Source organism: Cariama cristata, unplaced genomic scaffold, assembly GCF_000690535.1.
Source record: "Cariama cristata isolate BGI_N322 unplaced genomic scaffold, ASM69053v1 scaffold15853, whole genome shotgun sequence".
Classification (NCBI taxonomy): Eukaryota; Metazoa; Chordata; class Aves; order Cariamiformes; family Cariamidae; genus Cariama; species Cariama cristata.
Genome location: NW_009607935.1, coordinates 1 through 21,820, shown reverse-complemented (window position 1 = coordinate 21,820; position 21,820 = coordinate 1). Strand labels below are relative to the sequence as shown.

The 21,820-nt window shown below is 40.6% G+C and overlaps 1 protein-coding gene across 1 annotated transcript in view; it reads right to left on the bottom strand.

Annotated features, from left to right (window-relative positions):
- The window catches only part of TSPAN12 (tetraspanin 12), a 30,941-nt gene extending 21,039 nt beyond the window's left edge, over positions 1–9,902 (bottom strand). Inside the window, exons 1-2 of the mRNA XM_009696941.1 lie at positions 9,823–9,902; positions 9,043–9,178 (exon numbers count right to left, since the gene is read on the bottom strand). Coding sequence (XP_009695243.1) covers positions 9,043–9,178; positions 9,823–9,902 — 216 coding nt within the window. The remainder of the gene's footprint in view (positions 1–9,042; positions 9,179–9,822) is intronic.
- Between the last annotated feature and the right edge of the window lie 11,918 nt (positions 9,903–21,820).

The following is a 21,820-nucleotide window of genomic DNA, read 5'->3' as shown; positions in this document are numbered from 1 at the left end:
ACAAGAGTGGATTCATTCATTTTTTGCCTTCCTCAAACCTTCTGAGTTGCACATTGCATGATGCTCCTGCTACTGGGATGAGGACCTTATTTCACCTGTTCTGACAGCCTCCTAGTTAACTACTGTCATCCTAGAAAACCGAGACCTCACACCCTACTAGCGAACAAATACATCCCACCACACAACACACTCAAATACTGACTTCTTCTTAAGCCCACTTCCAGACAGTGAGAAAGCAAGAGAGCATTCTGTATATGAAAGCAAATGGCAACAGCAGACAGGGGCTAACAACTCAATCAGAAATTGCAACACAGCAAAGAAAAGTGAGGGCATTGGGGGTCTTGCAGCTTTTGGAGAACCTGGTCTACAAGACCATAGAAATCCTTCCATTTTTGAGCCAATGTGCCTTTCTTTGAAGGATCAGTGTAGTTAATGAATCATCGTTCATGTGCTCTGTATTTCATTTAACAAACATCTTTTTTCAAGCTTTACCGCTCTCCTCCCAAGCGTTTTTCTTTTCTCCCAGAAGATATAAAACTTCCCCCCCCGACCCGGCTCAAGAAAAACCACAACCCTTATGTCAGAGCAAATGAAGAGTAACTGATCAGCAAGCCCAGCCTCCTCAGACTTGCTGTCTGGTGCTCACACCACTTTCTTGGGCAACATGGTCCATATGGCAAGAGAGGCATGGAAAGCTCTGGGAGAGAAGAGCAGGAGAGAAGGAGATTCCAAGAGTAAGGCAGCTGCAGAATGAAACCTTACGGGAATCTCTAAAAGACTGGAGTATATGGTATGCAAAACAAATGCCAGAAGATTTTAAGAGGGTTATGCATAGCATTTCCCAACGGCTAACAGCCTGACAGCGTCAGCCTTGTTCTCCTGAGACGCAAGCCATCCAGACATCTGTCTGCACCCTGAGAAACATCAGATGACCACCACCTCCGCTGGATCACCAACGGGAACCAGACTCTTTCTGGGCGAAAACTAGTAAGAAGTCCTTCCTCCCTCAGAAAGTTACAGGCTATGGCACCTTTTATTTTTGTTACAGTTTACAAACCGATGAGGTTATTTTAACGATTAATCCAGCTATACTTTTTAAAAAAATGGAGCAAACAAACACTCATTAAATGGAGTCAGACAAGCTGCATGGAAAACTGAAATCCTCTGTTTATCCACTCCAGCAGTATAAACTTTCCCCTGCCCCTCCTTCCTCCCTCCCCAGCTCCCTCAGCCCTGCCCTGAAGGGATTAGCAGTTCATTTGTCATTCCAATTTAAAATTTGGTTTACTCGTTTGACAACACAGAAATTTGTGAGAGACTCAGTCACAAGCCAACAAGGAAATGGGCTGAAACCACCAACTTACAACATCAGCTACTGAATGCCATCCAGGTCTTCAAAATAAATACATTCCACAGCAAAATGATCAAATATCTCTAGTATTTTAGATTTTGTTTCCCAGATCACAAAATTTTATCAAAATGTCTCAAAGCCTGCGACCTTTGAAAAGACTGAGTTTTATCAAAATAGTTATCATTTTTTCCAAAATCTTTGTAACTAATTTTCTGAATTAAAAAAAAAAAAACCAAACATTTTTGATGGCAATGAACATTTTAATTTTCTAAGGTATGTGTCCAAATTATTTTGATTGACTCCTTTGCTTTTTTAAAAATTAAAGAAAATTATTTATGAATACTTAGAATTTTCTTCACACTCTCGATTCTTCTGTGAGATATTAATGACCTGGTTTAAATTTTTACTTTAACGGTTAATCTTTGTTTATATAAGGAAACTGGTATTACTTTAGAAATAAGCAAATGCACACTTCGGACAATTATTAGGATTTATTCGGTCAAGGCTTAATTACCTCAAGTCAATGAACTCCAAGGAATAAGGGTCGTCGCAAGGTCATGGTAAAGTCCTGAACAGGACATGGGTAAAGATAGGCATTAGACCATAATTTCCTCACGGCTTAAAATATTCCCTTCCCCCTTCTCCCCTTATTTCATAGGCTTCATATTAAAAATTAAAGTTCCCTGTTCTGCACAGATTTTTGAAACGCAGCTCCCTTCATCTCTCTACCCCCTCTTTATTTTCTACCAAGGAAATTAAACACCATAAAAACATTTCTTTAGTCAAGAAAATCATTTTCCCTTGTAAAACAGACCAATTCAGTCCTGATACACCCAATAACTCTGCCTCAGCATGCCCCAAAACACTTCAAATATTCACCATTTTGAGTGAAAAAGTCCTCTTAGATATAAAAATCCATATCACAGCCCCTGTGCACACAGCAAAGTATCTCCATCGTTAACTAGTCAAAAGAGAAAGATGAGGCAAGAAAAAGAGATTAATTTACCTGACAGGACATCTATCTACTCCAGTTTGTGGCAACAAGAATGCAGTTGAACCACAGTGTCAAGCCGTGCCCCATCGGTGAGGCTGGGCTGCATTTCAGACAAGACACACAAGGTTTGGCTGGGCTTTGTGGATCTGTTTACTCAGTTACTCCTTCCTTGCTCTCAGGGACTCTCCCATTCCCTATTCCTTTCAGCAGAGGAAAAAAAGCTGGGCAAACAAGCAATGAGAAAAGAGGAGCTGGGAAAGAGAGGGAAAATAACAGCACTACGGCAGCAAGATGATGTACCATCTCAGCAGATCCCTATCTGCTTTTCTCAGTCAAGATGCAGCATCCCTTGTTCCCATCCCGGTAGCACTGCCAGTTCTCTAGCCTCAGCAACCCCAGTCCTTTGAACCTACTGTCATATCAGTCCCTGTCCTTTCAGTACCTTCCTGGTACCCACTTCCATTCTTCCACTTCACCAACCTTTCTATTACTACCTTCCCTCCTCTGTTCACCAGGGAGCATCACTCCAGAGCCCTTTTCAGCTCTGATGTCATCTCAGTCTCTTCTACTGCCCTGGGTATCAATGGCTTTCAAAGACTTGGAGGGAGGAAGGAATATATTAACACTGTAACAAGTGGGAAAGGGGGAAAACAGGAACTAGGGAGGTAAAAGGAACAAGGTTTGCTCCAAAAGTTTTGGATCATGAGGCCAGGCACGGTGACACCTAAAAAGATCAATACTCAGGACATATGTACCCAAGAACAGACAAAGTAGTCACCTCCATCAGGTGAGTCTAGAAGTATAGCACACAGTGAAAAGCGTGTCACAGAAGTCCAGGCAGTGTGTTTCATGCTGAAAATATACTGCAACCATAAAATGACTGCTTTCAACAGATATTTCCCTTTTAATTTAGCACTCTACCTTTTTCCAAAAGGATGACCAAGTGGCTCTTCATTACTGCAGAAGTATGCAAAAAAAAAAAATTAATTGACAGCATCATAACCACACTGTCCAATCTTGCCATCCTAAGTCAAAGGCATTTCCCTGAACAGCCCTCATGGGGCTGGATAGTTCTTGTTAGTTTGAGCCACTGAATGAACGCACCAAATAGTACCGTGCTGCCTCTGGGCTGGTACGATGTGGCTGTGTGTTCAAGGCAGCTGCTAAGTGCCAGGGTGAAGGAAGCAGATCATCACCCTGAGCACAGCAAACACTTGGACGGAAGCCAAGCATTTGCAAGAAGACCTGGACACTCCCACCAGCTCAATTCCTGACCCCATCACTCCTCCCTCCAAGCTGCTCAAATACACTGCTGCTCTTGTTTGCTTGCAGCACCCTTCATCTCTAAATGCCTCCCAATAACCCATAATGCTAGGCACCTTGTATCTCTCATCTGTAAGCTCCCTCTCCTAGTTCAGAACATTAGGCACTGTTTCAAAGCATTTGCCTTTGAAGTCTTTTAAGCACATACACAGTGCTGTAGATTTATGTTGGAGAAGACAAGACCAACAAAGTGCACCTCATGCTTAGACAGGCAGACAGAGAAGTCGTCACGGGATCCCAGGACCAATGTAGTCCGTGCCACCACGCTGGGAGCCCTGCAGAATGCACCCACTCCTGCAAAGCCCAGCCTTCTTCTGTGGTGACACTGTGGCATCACCAACACCGACCTCAAAATCTAAGAATTTGAACCTTAAAAGTCCTGATCTGAATGGGAAAGCAGTTTACTCTTTACCCCATTTCAAAGGAAAAAGATGTCTAATAATGATTAGTACAGACATCTCCTCAAGCAGTTCACCTTTGAATTGACAGTTAAAAATATGGAAAGGAAAAAAAATAGCTCTGTACTCATTTTCTTGAGAAAGTTGCTCATATCTGAAACTACGGGGGTGTAACAAAAATTGGTGAACTTGAAGTGTATTTTCTTACAAGTGGAATGTCAAACAAGCAGCACTTCAAAATGCAAGCTAAATGTCCAGCCCCTTATGTACCCACTGACAATCTGAATTTGAGTTTTAGCATAGTACTGGATTCTCATCAAACCTGTACTACAGTATTATAAAACCAGTCTTTCAACAAGGCAGGCCAACCTGTCTAGTAAATGTCCGTTTAACTCATGCTCACACGATATGCATAAATGAGCTGCTGATAAAAAGGCACAAAATATGAAAATTAACTCCGTCTCTGTCCTAATTCTAAACTGCACAGGTTTACACCAAGTATGCTTGTCAGTTATTTCTTCCCTTTCAACGCTTGGTAGTTAAATAATGAAGAAATACTTCTGGTTGGTAAATAACAAGTCCAGCGCCACATGTTAGTACAAGGTATCAGAGCAGTTGTGATTGTGGTAAGAGCCCACATGGGTCAGAACAAATGTCCTTCATTATTACAGAACAAATAGCCTATATTACGTATCATAGCAGAAATACATGCTGCCACAAAGACAAAAAAGTTAATTATCATTAAACTCATACTAATTCATGCCAACTGTAGCCACAAGTACTACAGAACAGTTGGTGCTGTGGTATTCTAGAGCAGCTAACTTTTCACACGGAGTAAGAGCACCTTCTAGGAAGATGTCAGCAGTTATTGGTATCTTGCAACACAGCAGATGTCCACATTTAACCATCCCTATCATCTCTGCATCCACATGGACCGAAATGGGGGTATGGGTATAGAAGAATCTGCCCCATGTGGTAATACAGTCAGTGGTTCCCTGCCATCCTTCAGATGGACTTCAGAGAAATCACTGTCACCAATACGGCATTTAGCTGGCTGAGAACTACTGACATGAAACAGCCACATACACCTTTGGTTTGTCCCGCGTCTCCAGTTTACCTTTTCAACTAAAGCATGGTATCACTTCATTTTTTTCTCTTTATGAAATGTCTGCCTGCTTTTAAAGAAAAGTTCAGTTTAGTTTAATGACGGTTTCTCTGATTGTGCTTCAACTCAATTAATGGACAATTTAGTCTGCCAAGTTCCAATTTATAACCAGGTTCCACCATGAGTTAATAAGCTGTTGACCACACACCAACAGGGTCTAACAACATTTAGCTCTGAGCAATACTTATTCCTCCGCCAATTTTATGAGAAAAATTAGTAAAAGGATTTGCCCTATTGACCATCAAATACTTCTAACAGTTTTTCCCTTTGTGAAAACATATGCAGACAAATTTGAATCCTGTGCTGTTTGAATGCTGTAATTACAGAAAACTCATAGTTATAAATGCCAGAATTTGCAATGAAAACTCCAGCCAGGAAAATATTTTCCAGTGGGATATCTGTGAAGCTCTTCTTGTCAAGCAACAGAGTTCACTCTTGTTGTTTTAATAAAACAAGAATTTAAAAACAAAATTAACACACTTTTAAGGTTACTATTCTTAACAAATACAAGCATGGGGGTTGTGGGCTTTTGTTGTTTTGTTTTTTTTGTTTGGTTTTGGTTTTGTTTGTTGGTGTTTTTTTTTAGTTAGGCTACATGCACAACAGACTTTATAAACAATCCAAAATGTACAGAGCCTCAGAAGAGAAGAGACAAAGGATGGTTCTGGATTTGAAAAAATAATTTAAAGAATCTTGTTTGAAAAACTGTAACAAGCACGATAAAACTTGGACTCTAGTTTCTCCTCCTTGGACTTTTTATACATTCAAATCAGTAACTTGGAAGAGTCCAGATCTTCCAGTTTAGGTTGGCATCACAGCCACTTCTACATGAGGATGTTGGTCATTCATGACACTCAACAAAACTATATTACAGACGTTTAAGGCACACATGGGCTCTTTATATCAACTAGCCTTCAGGACTATGTATTCCTGAAGCAATTAAAATTTAAAATGCTAGTTCTACAAATAATCCAGAGCATGCACCTCAGAAGACTGAGGTGTTATATTTTCCTACTATTAAGCTGAGTAAACATTAGTTCTATTTATATTTATGCCCCATATGAAGCTGGGAAGGTTTCAAGCATTTAATTGCAAAATAAACTGTCAAAACCAAATGAAAATAATTATGTATTCAGATGTATTAAAAATATCTAAGACTGTAATATATATATTTCATGGTCCTTATGCTTTATTAGATTTTCCAAAAATCCAATTCAATTAACAACATTAGCACTAGCAATTAGCATGCTGCCAGGAACATCAAGATTTGTATCCAAATATCTCTGCATGCCATCATTACGGCTGTTCATGTACTTCAAAAAGAAGATTAAAAGCATGATTGAAGAGGTTGTTAATGTTTCACATGAAGGTTCTTTTCTTTTAGTTCATCTGGTTGTACAAAAGCTCATTTTGTTGATCCATCACTTTTCAGATTAGTCTGATGAATGAGGCATTGACTTATGTCTGCATACTTCTGTGATATAACACGATTACATTCATCTAACAATTAATCAAAGACAATGACATACCTAGGAAGATATCATTTAGTTTTGCTTATCAGTTTGCTTAGCAAGAGCAAATTCTCAGGCTCCTGAAAATGAAATATTGCAACATAAAATGATAGAAATGTCTTGTTTTGATTTAGTATAATTTGACTGCCTAAACACACTTTAAATAATTTATTTCCAGATGGCATTAAAAGCTATAAATGATTTCTTCTTTTCACTGGCAGTTTAAATAAACTGAAGGCCAAAACCAGTTTCAACTGAATTTTCATTTTAATTTTAGTTAGGGTTTTTTTTTCAAGGCTTATACCAAAAACCATAACTTTTTTTCCCCCCAGAAACTATGTAGCATTGGTCTACATCATATATTTAATTAATTTTAATTCACATTAAAAACTATCACCACTATAAAATAAAAAACACTTTATGAAAATAATCTTATAATCTTATCATAAAAACTAAGGGTTAATAATTTTACCATCTTTTAATACTTTCAATATTTATGTAAAACAAAAATATGTACAAAGCCCTTTTAAGGTATGTCAGAAAGCTTATAGATAAATAATTATATGGTATGAAATTACATTAATCCATTATTTTGGATTATTCGTTACTCGTAACTAAGTAATATCTGTCTTAGAACTTGTTCCCATTGACTTTAACTTTGCAAGGTTAAGATCTAGAAACAAAAAATGCATGACTATTACATTACTATAAAGTATTCAGATTTAAATAAGCATTTTTCTTAACTACATAGCTTTGAAACAACAATCTTCATATTGTATACACACTTAACAAATACCCAAAAGGAGAAACAGCATTTGCCTTCTTGCAATTGAGGAACAATTCTGCTGCAGACCTTCAGCTGGAAGTCTCAAATAAAGCTTACTCCAACTCTCTCAAATAAAAAAAGACATTTTAACACAAAACCCCCAGTACAGTTTCCTAACTGTTTTAGCTGCAGTTAGAATATTTCCTGCTAGATAAAAGCAAAGGCTGCATAAATCTCAGTCAACTTTTTTTTTTTGTCATTTTGTGCAAAATTTGTGAGGTCCAGGCACCATGTACTTAAGTCCACAAAGATCCACAAGAGAAACACAACCGTATGCACTTTGGGAGAACCCAACACACACTGCAGTGAAAAAACAGCAGAAGCCCAACTCTACTTGTGCAAGACTCCTGGATATTCTCAAGAGCTGAAGAATTTTACCTGTCCACTTTCTCCTACTGCAATTACAGTAGTCAAGTCTGATACACCTCTTTCACATCCATTGCTCCCATCCCCTTGGGCTTACAGACTGCTTGGAATCCTGCTTATCCTCATGTGAAAAGACAAGGCGCAACTCTGCAAAGAGTTACAAGCTTGACCTTTAAAAAGCATACAGGTACACAGCACTCCTTGATCTCAGTGTTGCCAATGGTCTAAATATTTTTAAACTCTAAACCTTTAAAAATTTGTGCAAGTCTGATGGGCTTCTTGATTTTGTTGGTTTTGTTTTTTTGTTGTTTCGTTTGTTTGGTTTTGGTTTTTTTTTTTTCATTTTTTTGTTTTGTGAAGTTTGGTTTTTTGGGGGTTCTTGGGGTTTTGTTTTTAAACTGTCCTCAGACTCATTGACTTCCAAAGGAAGAAAAAGGCATTTGGCTCCCTTGACAGTCGAAACCTCATCACAGTCAAATTGTACTTAGAGCCTTGCGCAGGAGAGACTATTGCTTTTCAGCTGCTGTTGGCTCAGTTATGTAGCCTCCAAACAAAGGAAAAAGCTGGGTACTTGGAATTTATTTTTAAACTTGCTCACAACCAAATGCAACTGCAAAATTCCACATCCACGTAAGAGAAGGCAAAGCTTCTGAACACATTTAGAATTAACTTTTATCAGCTACAAATGCTGTTTCTTTACATACACAATCAACTGCGGGGATAAAGCAAAGTCTACGTTATTTAGCTATTGCACAGGCAAGAGTCAAAAGGGTAGCATAAGGGTTTATTTCAGAGCACTCAGACTCACTTTCCCATAATTATTAGTACTTAAGAGTTTGAGTTATTTTTCCCTTCAGCAATTCCTCTACTAAATGAAGTGGAATTTTGCAAATGAGACACTGCTTGTCTTTCAGTCACAGCATAATGCAGTCTAGGCAATAAATTCTTTCCTACTGTGTGCTTTGCAATTACATTTCCTCACCGATATCATAACTCAACATGGTAATAAAAAATAATCAGTATTTATCTAGTGCCTGTGGATTAAAACTTTTCTTACACTGCTGAAGCCAAGCAGAAGTTAGCTGGTTTTGGAGGTTATGAAACATACCCAGACAAGGAGCAACAGATTTCTTTTCACTGTTCCACAGTAGCCCAGCATTCCAACTATGATGAGGAAACAGCAGACTGCAATCATGACCGGGTGGACCACAGGAAAATAAGTCAAAATGACAGCCTCCTCCACCCTAAAACCCATCAGAACCATAATCAAAAAAGCATAATCACACAAAAACGATACAGAAGAAAAATGCAATACAGCCATTAAAATAAAAACGGTCAATTATCAGATGCGTTCTTTCCAGCACCTTACACGTTTCACAGAAATCTCTTCTACGTGGTTTTAAAGTGAAATGCTGCATTCAGGTACCAGAAAGCAATGCATTATCCGAAATCTCTTTGGAGGGGAAGGGATCTTCCTCTCCTGCACTTGCACAGTATGTAGCACAAGGGCCTGTTCCATCACTAGGGCTCATAAGCACTGCTGTAACAAAACTAACAGCATTCCTAAATCTCTGGAATGAATAAAGTATTCAAAATGAAACAGTAATATAATATGGTTACATATTGGCCAAGGGCCAAAAATTGATCCCTGTCAGTAGAGAAAGGCAGAGGAATAAAACAAGACTGAATTCATATCTTTCCCCCTTCTCTAATTTCAACTGATGCCAGAAATGGTGTCAAAAATATACCTTTCAACAAAGCAGTAATTAGCTCAACTGAAGGCTTCCTAATTCTAGAAATCCTAATCAGGAAACTTGCCATACAGAATGAACGACATATACCGCAATCAATCACCCACACAGATTAACAGGTTTAAGGAAAGCTTTACCTTGTTTCTGCAGTTAAAGTGAGAACATTATTCAGGTAGTCTCTCATCCAAGCAGAAACACCTAATACGCTGATGGACATCAACTAAAAAGAAAAGATGAAGTTATTTATTATGCATTTAAAAAAACTGCAAGATCATTCATAATTTAAAGTAGAGGATTGATCAGCAGTAACATCTTTCATGCATTCATTTGTCTGAACAGCATACTGTCCCCAAAACTCTATTTCTACATGCTTAGAATTGGTTTGCTGCCCAAGTATTTAGGGAGTTGGTGACAATAATCTTCTCTTCCAGTATGCATAATTAATGCCTGGAACACCTTCTTTTCCACCCAGTGATGCCACTGCTGGCTCAAGTCCTACCACTGCACAACGTACCACAGAAACAACAGGGAGGGTTTATGCTGCTAAAATCAGTGACTCTTTCAGGGCTCACTGGTAACATCCAGCAGTCTGTAGGAAACCACGAAGCCATGCTCAGGTACACAGCCAGTGAAGAATAATCTGAAGCCCCACACAGGATACAATGGTACTGATACACTGACACATAGGAGAGGAGATCTATCTTCAGGCTAAATTTACAAGAATCTGGTTCTCACTCATTCAGATAAAGTCACACCATGAACACTATGCCTGTGTCCTGAACTGTCAAATGACAACAAAACTCACTGCACTTCAGTTGTAAACCCCAGATCATCAAAGCGCTTGGGTACCTAACCTGCCAGGCACTTGACAGACATAAAGCCACTACACTTTCATCAGGACTGCTCCTATGGCAAGCAAATCCCCAAGACTGAACCCATCTAGAACTGCCACCACCTCAACAGGTCCAGATTTCTGTCACCTGATGCCATTGTGCGCTCCAGCACGCTAGGGACCTACCAGAAGCAGCTCTGGTCTCTGATTTTCTTGAGAAGCCAAACCTGAACAACATGGTCAGAACATGGATCTGAGAACAACTCCTCACGGTTGTCCAAGTATTTTGCCCCGGGCTAGGTAAGTCAGCATGCCCTTTCTCCTGGAGCAGGGCTCACCTAACAGCGGCAGTCATCCCCACCTTTGTGCGTGCTCTCCGGCCTCAAGAGCCCCACATCTCCTCCTGCATGCACGGGACAGACGAAGCACTGCTCCCCAAGCAGAAGGTGAGAGATGCAGCTATAAACTCCTTCAAGGAGAGGAGGGAACCACTGAGCTTTTCTACAAAATAGAGCAAAGTTAAGGTTACTAATGCCACTGCTTACTTCTCAAATCATTTCAGGGAATTCAGCTGGTTTACTACATCGAAAGGAGAATTTAGGAATATCAATCTCACACAGGCACCTAAGCCTGAACCACAGCTCAGGGACTGAACTTGGCAAACTTGAGACTTCAGAAGCACCACTGTCTAGCTGAGGAAAGGAGACCTAAGCACGCTGGCTCTACTGAATACTACAGTTTTCATGCACTGAACAGGAAAACTTCGCATTATACCAACAGCTTCTTAAATCAGTGAGAGGTGCTAATCTCCCCTGCTGCCTTCAACAGCTAGCTTCCCACACATCCTCATATTTCCCTGAAGTTGATATGAAGAACAAGTTAACTGGTTCAAACTGAACACGTAAGAAAAGTCACTCTATGTCCTTAGCAGCTCCTTTGCCCGCAGCACACCCAGAGCAGGCTGCTTCTACCTTCAAAATTTCATGAGAAGTCCCAGTGGCTACCTCACGGTTTCCCTCCTGCTTTTCAAAACTGACGCACAAAGTACAGGCGCTGCCTTGGTTCTGAGTGGTGCCAGTGAGAGCCCTGGGTGCTTGGCATGTCACAAGCGTAGTCCTGAAAGCTAGTGCGTGCTACAAGTCTACTACGGACGCGCCTGTCCTTTACGGTCTGCGGGATCTATTTTGGTTGGTGGAACAGTAGACGTGAAGAGCGTTTTCTGTTGTGTTACGTGCAGGAAACTGCAGGAGCAAGGAAAAGATGATGACTAGAATCTCCTCAACAACAGTTACCTCCTTGGAAGAAAGCATCAGGCAAATATACCACAGAAGCAATAAACACATTTCTAACACAAAGAGAGGTGAAGATGACTACAAGCAGACAGTTTACCTTCTCATGGTCAAAAAGCAACGGAAAACATTCTTAACCCTCCACGGCCTGCTAATGCACACAGAAAAAGCATTAGCTCTCACTTCCGCTCTGTTTATAGTAAAATACTTAAGATAAATTTGGTTACTTTGCTTTATAGCAGTGGTGCTCAGGAGTGAGAAGTCCATCAAAACTACACTCCTCAGCAACTTTTAATAAAAGCCAGATGGTCCTGCTACAAAAACTGTACCAGAAAAATGTTCACTTGCTAAATAAAATTCTTCCTCCCATACCAGACTGGTGGACTGCCTAGTCCCTGCTCACCATCAGGAACTCACAGGCTGCACTTGTTTTCTTTCTGCCGGCAGCACGCGGCAATACATTCCCGTACAGCAATGAGAGGAGGTGGATTCCTTGGAAGAAGGCAAGAGTTCACTTCTATAGCAGAGTTAAGATCTGGCAGGCAAGAGAGTCACCACAATGATACTGAAGCCTGCAGGTGATTTGGAGACAACAGGGACATCACAGAGTGACTAGCTAAAAGGCACAGGGGACAGAAAGGACTTCCCAGAGACAAAAGAAGTGAGCAGAGTCCTGTCGCTGAGAGAATCATTCCATTTGCTAGAAAACAGGACTTGCCTACACAGGCAAAATCAGGAAGCAGAACTTTTATTTCTGCTCTGTCTGCCTAAGTTGAGTTTTCTCTACCTAGATATGTATTTTTGCCCACACAAAAAACAGTGAGGGGAAAGTCTAGACAGATACATCTCCAAACTGTGGCCAATGCATGGCCTCATGACTTCTACAGAAACGTTTAATGACCATATCATGGAACATGACTCTCTTTTCACTTCCCATGAACAGCAACTGAAAGAAAAGGACCAATTCCTCTCACCTAGGAAACATAACCTTCACCAATACTGCAACTACATGAACACTATTTCAGTTCATAAGAACAAGCTCTTCACAAAAGGTCTCTCACTTCATTCAAGAAGCTTTTAGCCATTTAGGTCCCCTTGGCTGTACTACTTCAGCATAAATAGCTAACAGCCAATTACTACTATTTCTTGCTGGACATAAATTACACGCAAGAAAATTCCCTCTGTAACCCCTGTGAGAGCCAGGCTACAGCTCACCCACTCGCCCGCCCTGTGCCTTGAACCATCTCACCACCATTAACTCCTTCCCATGTTACTGACTTCTGCTAAGCTTACAATGCACGCAGGGCATCAACACAAGAGCTAGCTCAGCATTACTGTAAAAACATACAGGCACGATGCCTTACCTCGCTCCTACACAGATGTTACACACAGATTACCTGTGCAACACCCTCCTGCCAACCAGACAAATTGCTTGGGGGGCACCTTTGGCACCTTATTTTGAAGAAAGTTCAAAGTGAATTACTACTCTGAATGACCTGGAAGTCAGAGTGCTGTGACACACTGGATTCACATCCATGACAGTCAGTAATGCTGTCAAACTGGCGTGGCATAAAGACACGTCTCAGAAAGAGAACAGGCGAACACTCAACAAGCTCCTCTTGAATGAAGAGGCCCGTGGAAGAGCAAATCAAGATAACTCGAAAAAGCAATTCAGCAATAGGTTGATTACAAAAAGTACATTTTACAGCACATAACCCAGCAAGTGCTTGGTAGCTCTTCACTAGCAAAGGAAAGTGCTGGGAAAAAAGTCGTATCCCTTGTCACCAGAAGTGAGCTTCTGGGCAGGAACATCCAGCAGGATGAAAGATGTGTTTGCAACACCAGACTGCCCTGCATAATAATGATCAATGTTTAGTTTAGTGACAACAGATTATCAACCACTAACTCACACTCATCAGTCAACTTCCTCACCTGCTCCATAACCACTGGGGAATCACGACAAGAACATGACACGCGCACCAGACCTCCACAGCCTCCTGCTTATGACTCAATGTATGTGCTGCCCCGTAAAAGTGCAAAGCATCCGCAAGTGCCAGCTGGCATCGAAGAAGCTCCAGGCACTCGCAACTTCACACCAGCTACAGCAGAGGCTGATCTTCAGCCAGTAGCACAGGAACGACACCAACACCAGCAGTACAACTCAGCCCGTGCGCTCAGTAGGCAGGAACAATAACAACCTCCCCAAAAGCCTTGGTGTGCATCCAAACCTGTCAGCAAAGAAGAGCAATCACATCACTGAAATTCACCGCTATGCGATTTTCAAGGAGTTGTGGGCAGGGGCAAGGTCCTGATTACAGTTCTTGTTGGTTCATTTGGAGGATGGAAAAAAGGCAGCTTTAAAAAAAAAACCAACACAACCTGTCAGCCCCTACTTCAGCCATTGTTTTGCAACTAATTTAGATGTAAAATACAGTCAGAAATCTGTATCAAGCAATCAGACAAAAGGACACAATTTTATGAGAAATAAAACTACCAAGATAATTCTCACCACATTAGCAGTTACATCATTTCACCAAAAAGTCTTCATCTCTGATGACAGCCTGTCTGCTGTGCTGTAAACATAATACCATACTAGGGCAGTAAAACATGTTTATTTGTTGCAGCTGGCTGCACAAGACACTATGGGTTTCATTCTGAACTGTCACAGTATGTTATACAGCCATCAACACAACACTGAAGAGTTTACAAAACTACCTGCTGTCATACTCTATTTTAAATATATTTTCACACTGATTAAACAAAGGTAATAAAATATATTTTATATACAAGCAATATGCAGATCACACAATAATATATTAAATTTCCAAACTAATTTATAACAAAGTTTTTAAAGCTACTGGAGCTTTCTCAGACATCTGAATTACAATATCCAAAAATGGACTCAAACTATTAGGAGTAGTCACTACCAAGCATAGTTTAAAATGTCTTTGGAATTCTTTTACATAAATTAGGCATCAAAATGAAAATATCAAATCATCTTTTATTCATTAAGTACATATTTGAAGCCCTTATTGTGATGCTCCTACTCACAATGTCTTTGAGGCCATACCTAAACTGGAAAATAAATCTGCATTTTCAATTAATAAATGAACATGGATTTCTGTCTTCAAGGGAGCAAGACCAATTGCTGTTGCTATTTGCACACCTGTTTTCATTCTTTTGTCCTTTTTTTTCTTCTTCAAACATTCTAATAACTTAATTTTTGACCATGAAAGTTGCTGTGCTCAAATTTGAGAGAAGGGGTTTTTTTCATTATTAAATCAGAGGAAAGATTAAAAGTATCTTCCATATTAAAAACCGTTCTTTTTATTCTAACAGATAGGGTAAACAACTTCATGCCATGCCCTGGTACCCCTACAAAATGCTGACTAGCAGCACTACTGAACAACTTGCTTTACAGAAAAAGGTTTGCAACTCCAAGGAAATTCCTTCCAAGGTACGACAACATTCATCGGAGTATGTCCTTTAATTTTAGTAAAGAAATAAACCTTGAGAAAATTTTCCAGTTAAAATTGATTTGGGTAACCTGAACTGTGACTTACCAAAGAGACGGGGGGAATAAATCACCACAAGGTCATGAATGGAGCGTGGTGCAATGCTTTCACAGGATTTTCATGATTAGGTTCAATATTCAGATCATTGAACAAACATAGATGACTCAGATCCCTGGATAAACAGACAACTACATTTTTTTGTGAGGGAAGGGTATAAGGGCAGAGGAGAGCAGGACAAGAGGTCTTGTTTTTCTGTATTACCTGGCAAAAGCATTTAAATGTTTGGAGAAAGCAGGGCAGCCTATAAAAATGGAATTTCCCCTATTCCCCACTAACACACCTTTTATTCTACAGATATGCCAACATTTAGTTTTACCTAAGCTTGCTACACAGGGTTATGCCTTGGTCCCCTCCCACTTGCAAAAAGCTGAAGCTTGTACTTATTTGCACTTTGAATCCGGGTTTGCTTGCACAGCTGCAACAGTGAGTTAACAACCTGCTTTGTGTTTGGCATGGGCTGGAACTTGCACATTTTGTAATAAAGCAACTGCTGGAGCACTGACTAACGGGTCACCCTCCCGTGGGAAGCAAGCACGTTTTCCAGCAGTTGGCTGTGCAAGGCTCCCATAGCAGCATAAAAACCAAGCAAGAGCCCAAATACGCAAGCAGGGTGAGGTACAGTTCATCTATCGGCTGCTTCTGCAGAGCATCAGACCCACATATCAACTTCTGGGCTGTGTAGCACAAGGGTACATTAAAAGCAAAGAGGGATAAGAAAGTGCATATATTTCTGCATCCATCCTCTCTGTGACTACCTAGGCACTGCAGTTCTTGTTAGGACATGATTTGTGCCACTCTTCCATTAAAAGTCAGCATCTGATTGTTGAAGAGATCTTTTGCCTTTGGGGAGGTAGAGGCATGTGCTGCCGATCATGGGTAATTTGCAGCAATGCTCAGAGCTCAAGTGTCCAGATCCCTATGAGAAGCCACACACCACCATCAAGATGATATGCCTTCACATATACACAATATACTCTTTGGTGTTTCTCTAAGAGCTTGTTTTTGTTCACAGACAGTAATCAACCTCACAGATGGCAGTTAAATCATTTTTAAACCCAGGGTATGTAACTGGAAGTCTGACATGAAAAAAGAATATGTATTTCCTATGATCCACAGGACCTACATACCAGCTGGTCGTGGGTACATCACTTAGCTTTCCTGTTTTACATGTGAATACCCATGAGCACAGGAAAATGACTAAAATGAACCTGCATTTTTTAATTAAATCACACATTTCTACAAAACTGCACAAAATAAAACTGTCCCCTATATCTTGGGAAATAGCTACAAGAGATTGAAAAATTGGCCTTATTCCTACGAGCCTTGTCTAGTGTCTACCACAGACTCTTGAGATGATGGAAAATCTTCATGGTACAGAAGCAGTGCCTGGAGATCCAGTAATAATTGGTTAGCTATTTTCTAGAGAGACGTGAATTTAAAAGGAAAAAAAATATGCAAGTACCTACAGGCCAGATGGACCTTCTCAGTTCTGTTGGAGATCATGGCTTACTGGCGTAAGCATATAGTTTGAAGTTTTTCCTTCCTCTTGAGCTATGGGCTCAAATCTAGTTAGCACAGGTTTGCGCTTTCATTCTCAAGGCAGATGCAATGAGTTCCACACAGTTAATTATGAAGATTACCCAAAAAATGCCCATGCTTTCCTTGATTCCTGAATGCCAATTAAGGAGCACATTAATGTAATTTCTAACATCAGGGTGAAGTCTGGGTTTATTTTTTCACCTCCATCATCACACCAAGCCACTCTTTTAGGACAGTTTTGCAGAGACTCATCTACCAATTCACTATTGACATGCCATGCCAGGTGAGCTTTATCACCTACAAAAGTATGTGGGATAAAAGGTTATATAGAGGCTGATACAAACTTGACTTATGGCTGAACTCTGCTTTATTTTGTTAGGACATGGTCTGCTAGTGTAATGCTATTATATAAATAATACAGCCTAAAGACACCAAAAAGTAAAAGACTTCTCAAAGATCAGAGTTAAAAGTATTTCTGGTCCTTTAAAAATCCTCCTATAGCTTGCTCTGCTGAATGCATTTCTTTAAAAGACACCATAATCCCACAGAAGCCAGAGTTATTCTTGCATAGCTTTCAGATATCTTCTTTATAGAAGAATGCTAAGAAAACGAGGTTTCAATTATGCAGGTCTACACTGCAGTCTCTAAAATCAGAGTATATTAGCCTAGAATGAACCCCATGTTTATACTGCTACAGGTACCCAGCCAGGCAGTGTTCATTCCAATGGATACTATTAGTCACTTAAACTCCTTAAAAACTTGACCCGAACGCCATTCATTCCAAGTATCTACAAATCCTGCCGCCGAGAGTGGAAGTTGGAAAGCAGTAGAAACACAACCTCTATGCAGGATCTGATTCCACGGATTGGAGAAGAGACTTGATTTCTTTCTCGTGTCACAGTAGATTTGAAAAATGAGGCAAAAAATTACAAGATTCAACACACACATTTGAGGTTGGAAAAAGAAGGAAATACAATACCACCGCTTCCAACCATCCCTACTGCTTCCTTGCACAACACTAATATTCCCTTGCTCTGAGTTCTCAGGTGGTACACATAGCCAAAACCAGAAGATTTAAGTCTGCAAAGTATTCAAAATAAAAGGAAAACTTACTGGAAGCTTGCTCCTCTTTCATTTTATGTCTTTTTTTTTTTTTTGTTCACAAGCACAAATTCAAGATAGATGCAAAACAATTTCCACTGCCTGCCAGGCGGGTTTATTGGCTGCAACCACGCAGTTGAAATTAGATGGTACTGCTACATACCTGAAGGAAAGCTTAGGCGCTGCTCAACAGAAACAGCATATCCCCAGGCAGAAAAACCTCACAGGGTGAAGGATGTGGCGACATCGCTGGCTTGGCTCAAACATCCACTGACACTATTAATCATCAGTTAAGAGATCCTTACCACCTATGACACAGTCATCTGCAACTTAACAACCTTGATTTGTCCAAGTCACTACGGTACAGCCATCCTCAATTACAAGCAACACAATGGCAGCTGATCCTCCTTTCTGCCTCACGCACTCACCAGAAACAAAAAGAAAAAAGCTGGCAGTCTTCTCAAGACAAAGTCTACACAGACTTTCTCCTGCATGTTAGCTATACTTTGCTTTTTTCAAGAAAATGAGAAAACTGACAAAATAATTGTGCTGCTTTTACTTGCATCTACTATCACTCCTACTTCACCTATTTTGACTATTTATAATTTTTTGAAAGAACACACATGGTTCAGCTGCCAAGAAAAGTAAAACAGGCCTGTAACTCTCAAAACTGTTGCTTTACTTAATCCCCTACTATTGTAAGCAGCCAGGAAACTGAATTTTTCCTGTATTCAGCACCATTTTCTAGTTCCTGTTCTAGCACAACCCCTAGGGACCACCGCAATCAGACAATCTCCTGTGATGTCTGTGCCATTATTACGGGCTGACCATGTTCTGCGACTGAAGGTTGCTGTAGCAGAAATCCTTTTGAAGGTGGTTTAACTGGGAAAGAGGCCACAGCAAAGTACAGAAGGACAACGACAACATTGCAAAATGTGGCAAGGAGAATTTCTGTGAGGACAAGTTACAGAGTGCTCAAAATGAATGAAGATGCCTTGTGTTACATCCATGACCGCTACTGAGCTGGAACAGTGTCAGGAGCTTGCTGATACAGAAAAGCCCCAACAGAAGGAAAGACTCTATAGTCTCATAAATCGCATAAAATACGTTTGTAGAGCTATCAAAACTAAATTTCTCCAAGTCCTGACACACACGCAATCTAGAGATAACAAAGATCAATATTGCCACTAAGAACAGAGAGTTAGGAAGCAATAGGAGCATGTCTTCTCTCAAGCGCCACTAAGATGATCTGCTTAGTTAAGCACTAAGTCTTGACTATGAAACACCAAATTATGCACTTTCAGAGGTCGCCGCTCTTTTTATTAGGCTGTCCAGAATGTAATATGCTGCAAATAGCAGTGTTACAGAGTGTAAGATCAGACACCTGTAGAAATCAAGTTGGGTCTCTCAGTCTCGTAAATTACCTTAAAAAGTGATGCTCATTTATACATGAGGATGACAGAAGAATGAAACCAAATGTTAACTGCAGGATTTAGTCTGAAGGATATTCCTTGCCCAGGGCACTGTCAAAAAAAACCTCATGAAATTAGAAGACTGAGGAGGTCTTCAAACTGCAACTCCCTTTGCTTTGAAAGGGATGTCTTGCAGTCAGATGCATGATTCAACTGACCTTGGAAACAGCTTCCAGAAGGGTATCATTAGGTCTGTTACCACAATCAGTCACTTAACAACAGTTAGAGCACTGACAATAGATTTATTCCTACCTCATAAGAAAACACCTTTCAAGATCTGCTACAAGTTGCAGCTCCAGAAGTTTTGATCCATTCACATCCACAAAACCAGTGTTCTTCTGGAGCAGTAAAGGCAATAAATTCATTGGTCCATTATCAAAACAGGATGAACCACTAAAACAGAGACTTGGGCTTCCAGCTGATTGCTTATAAATTATTTACAGCTAAGTAGCCTTCAGGCCAAAAATGACAAAAAGCATAAGGACCAACACTGTCTGCCTCCCTCTCACGCACACAGGTACATCACTCTGTCTACCATTCCACATCACAGCTCATCGGCTGAGCCCAGTAAAAAAAGTTTTTTTCTTTCCAAATTGACAGCGCGCAGCCATACACTTACGAGCAATGCTCTGGAGAAGCTACAAGGATGGCAGGAGAGTGACCGACATAATTCTCTCATTTCTCTGCTTCTGTAGGTTCCAACAGCAGCCAACTCATGAAGACAGCAGCGTGTTGCAGCAACCACCCACACCTTAAGTTTTTCAGCAATACTGATGGTCAGATGAGACAGTTCTGTTATGTGTAATACCTTCCTAAGGAGCTTCACGTGCACTAGTATGGCCTCACCAGGCTGCCAATGACAAATGCTGGCATCCCATCATACACACCGGGGACAACTGCACACAGGACACGCTTGAAGCTTACTTTAGATATTCCCTTCTAAGAAGCTGACAATCAGGCTGTACCACACAGTGACTACCGGCTCTTGTGCAGTTTTTGTCAGGACTTCAAAAGCTTCAAGCCCCCAGCTTGCAGGAGAAAGCTATCTTTTTTGCACAATGTGTGGTTAGACCTACTGCTGGACACCACCATAGTGAAGCAAGGAGAGAATGTCACCCTATTCCAGCCAGGACCCTCAATCAAACTGTGACTTTAAAAAGTCAACACATGCCCTTTGTACATCTTCGCTGTTTGCAGCCAAACACTGATAGCTGACACAGCCACTGGGCACGTTATCAACAGGCTTGAAGTCATTTGCAGGCAACAGCCCTTGGGAAGGAAGGAAGAGAAAATGAAAAACCCTCCAAGATCAGGCTTGAAGAGACTCAAACATATGCATCCCAAATCAGGAGGTCTGTACAGACCCTGGAATCATGCCATCACTCTTGTCTTTACCTGTTGGGACAGAACCCACCATGCTCAGGAAGAACACGGCTGCACATTTTCAAGGGACTGATCCAATCTAAATGTCCTGACAACCAGCCCATAACCTGGGCTGGTATTTATCCAAGTAACCACTAACATAAGCAACAGGCAAGCTAAAGCTTTCCAAACGGAAGGAAGAGCAGTGGCAAGGGGAAATCACAGCCCCCATGCCCACACCAGTGGGTAAGCACCTGCTGCCAGGGGAACTTTTCACAAGAAAACTCTGCCCCGTGGGTCATGCTCTGATGCTCAGAAAAGGCAGTGGCAAAACTAAGCCCAACAGGAAAAAATTCAAGCTCTGATAGAGGAGGAGACATGGCAGATTTCACCACAACAAGGAGCTAGTAGCAGATTTGTATTTAGCTGTTAAATACACATCTGAACAGGATCAGACAGGGAAGAGAAAGAGGTTTTTACACACACATTCCTCCAAAGAAGTCTGATGTAACCGCAATACATTTAATGACCCACCCACCACGCATCCTATTTCTTACCACACAATTCTGGCAGAGTCAGTTTTTTTTGCTTATTTGTTTATTTGGTTTGAACTAAACTGTTGCATTCATCTGCTTTGAAAAATGCAGGGAACTCCAAATGGACTGGCCAATTTTTCATTGGCGTTCCAACACCTTTAATTTTATATACATTATGGAAAATAGCTTTAATTCTTTGCAACATCTGTGGTGTAAGTCATCTGCTATACTGGCATTTATTATTTAATTACATATTCACATGCTTCAGCACTATACAGATTTCACTTAGCTGCTTGGGTATAATTTCCAGTGTCCTGGCATCAGCTAGGAAGATTAATTACAGACATTTTTTATAATTTGGAGACAAACATGAGAAGTTACCAATTTCTTCCCTAGGACTTGTCATACCACAAGAGACTCAAAAGATCC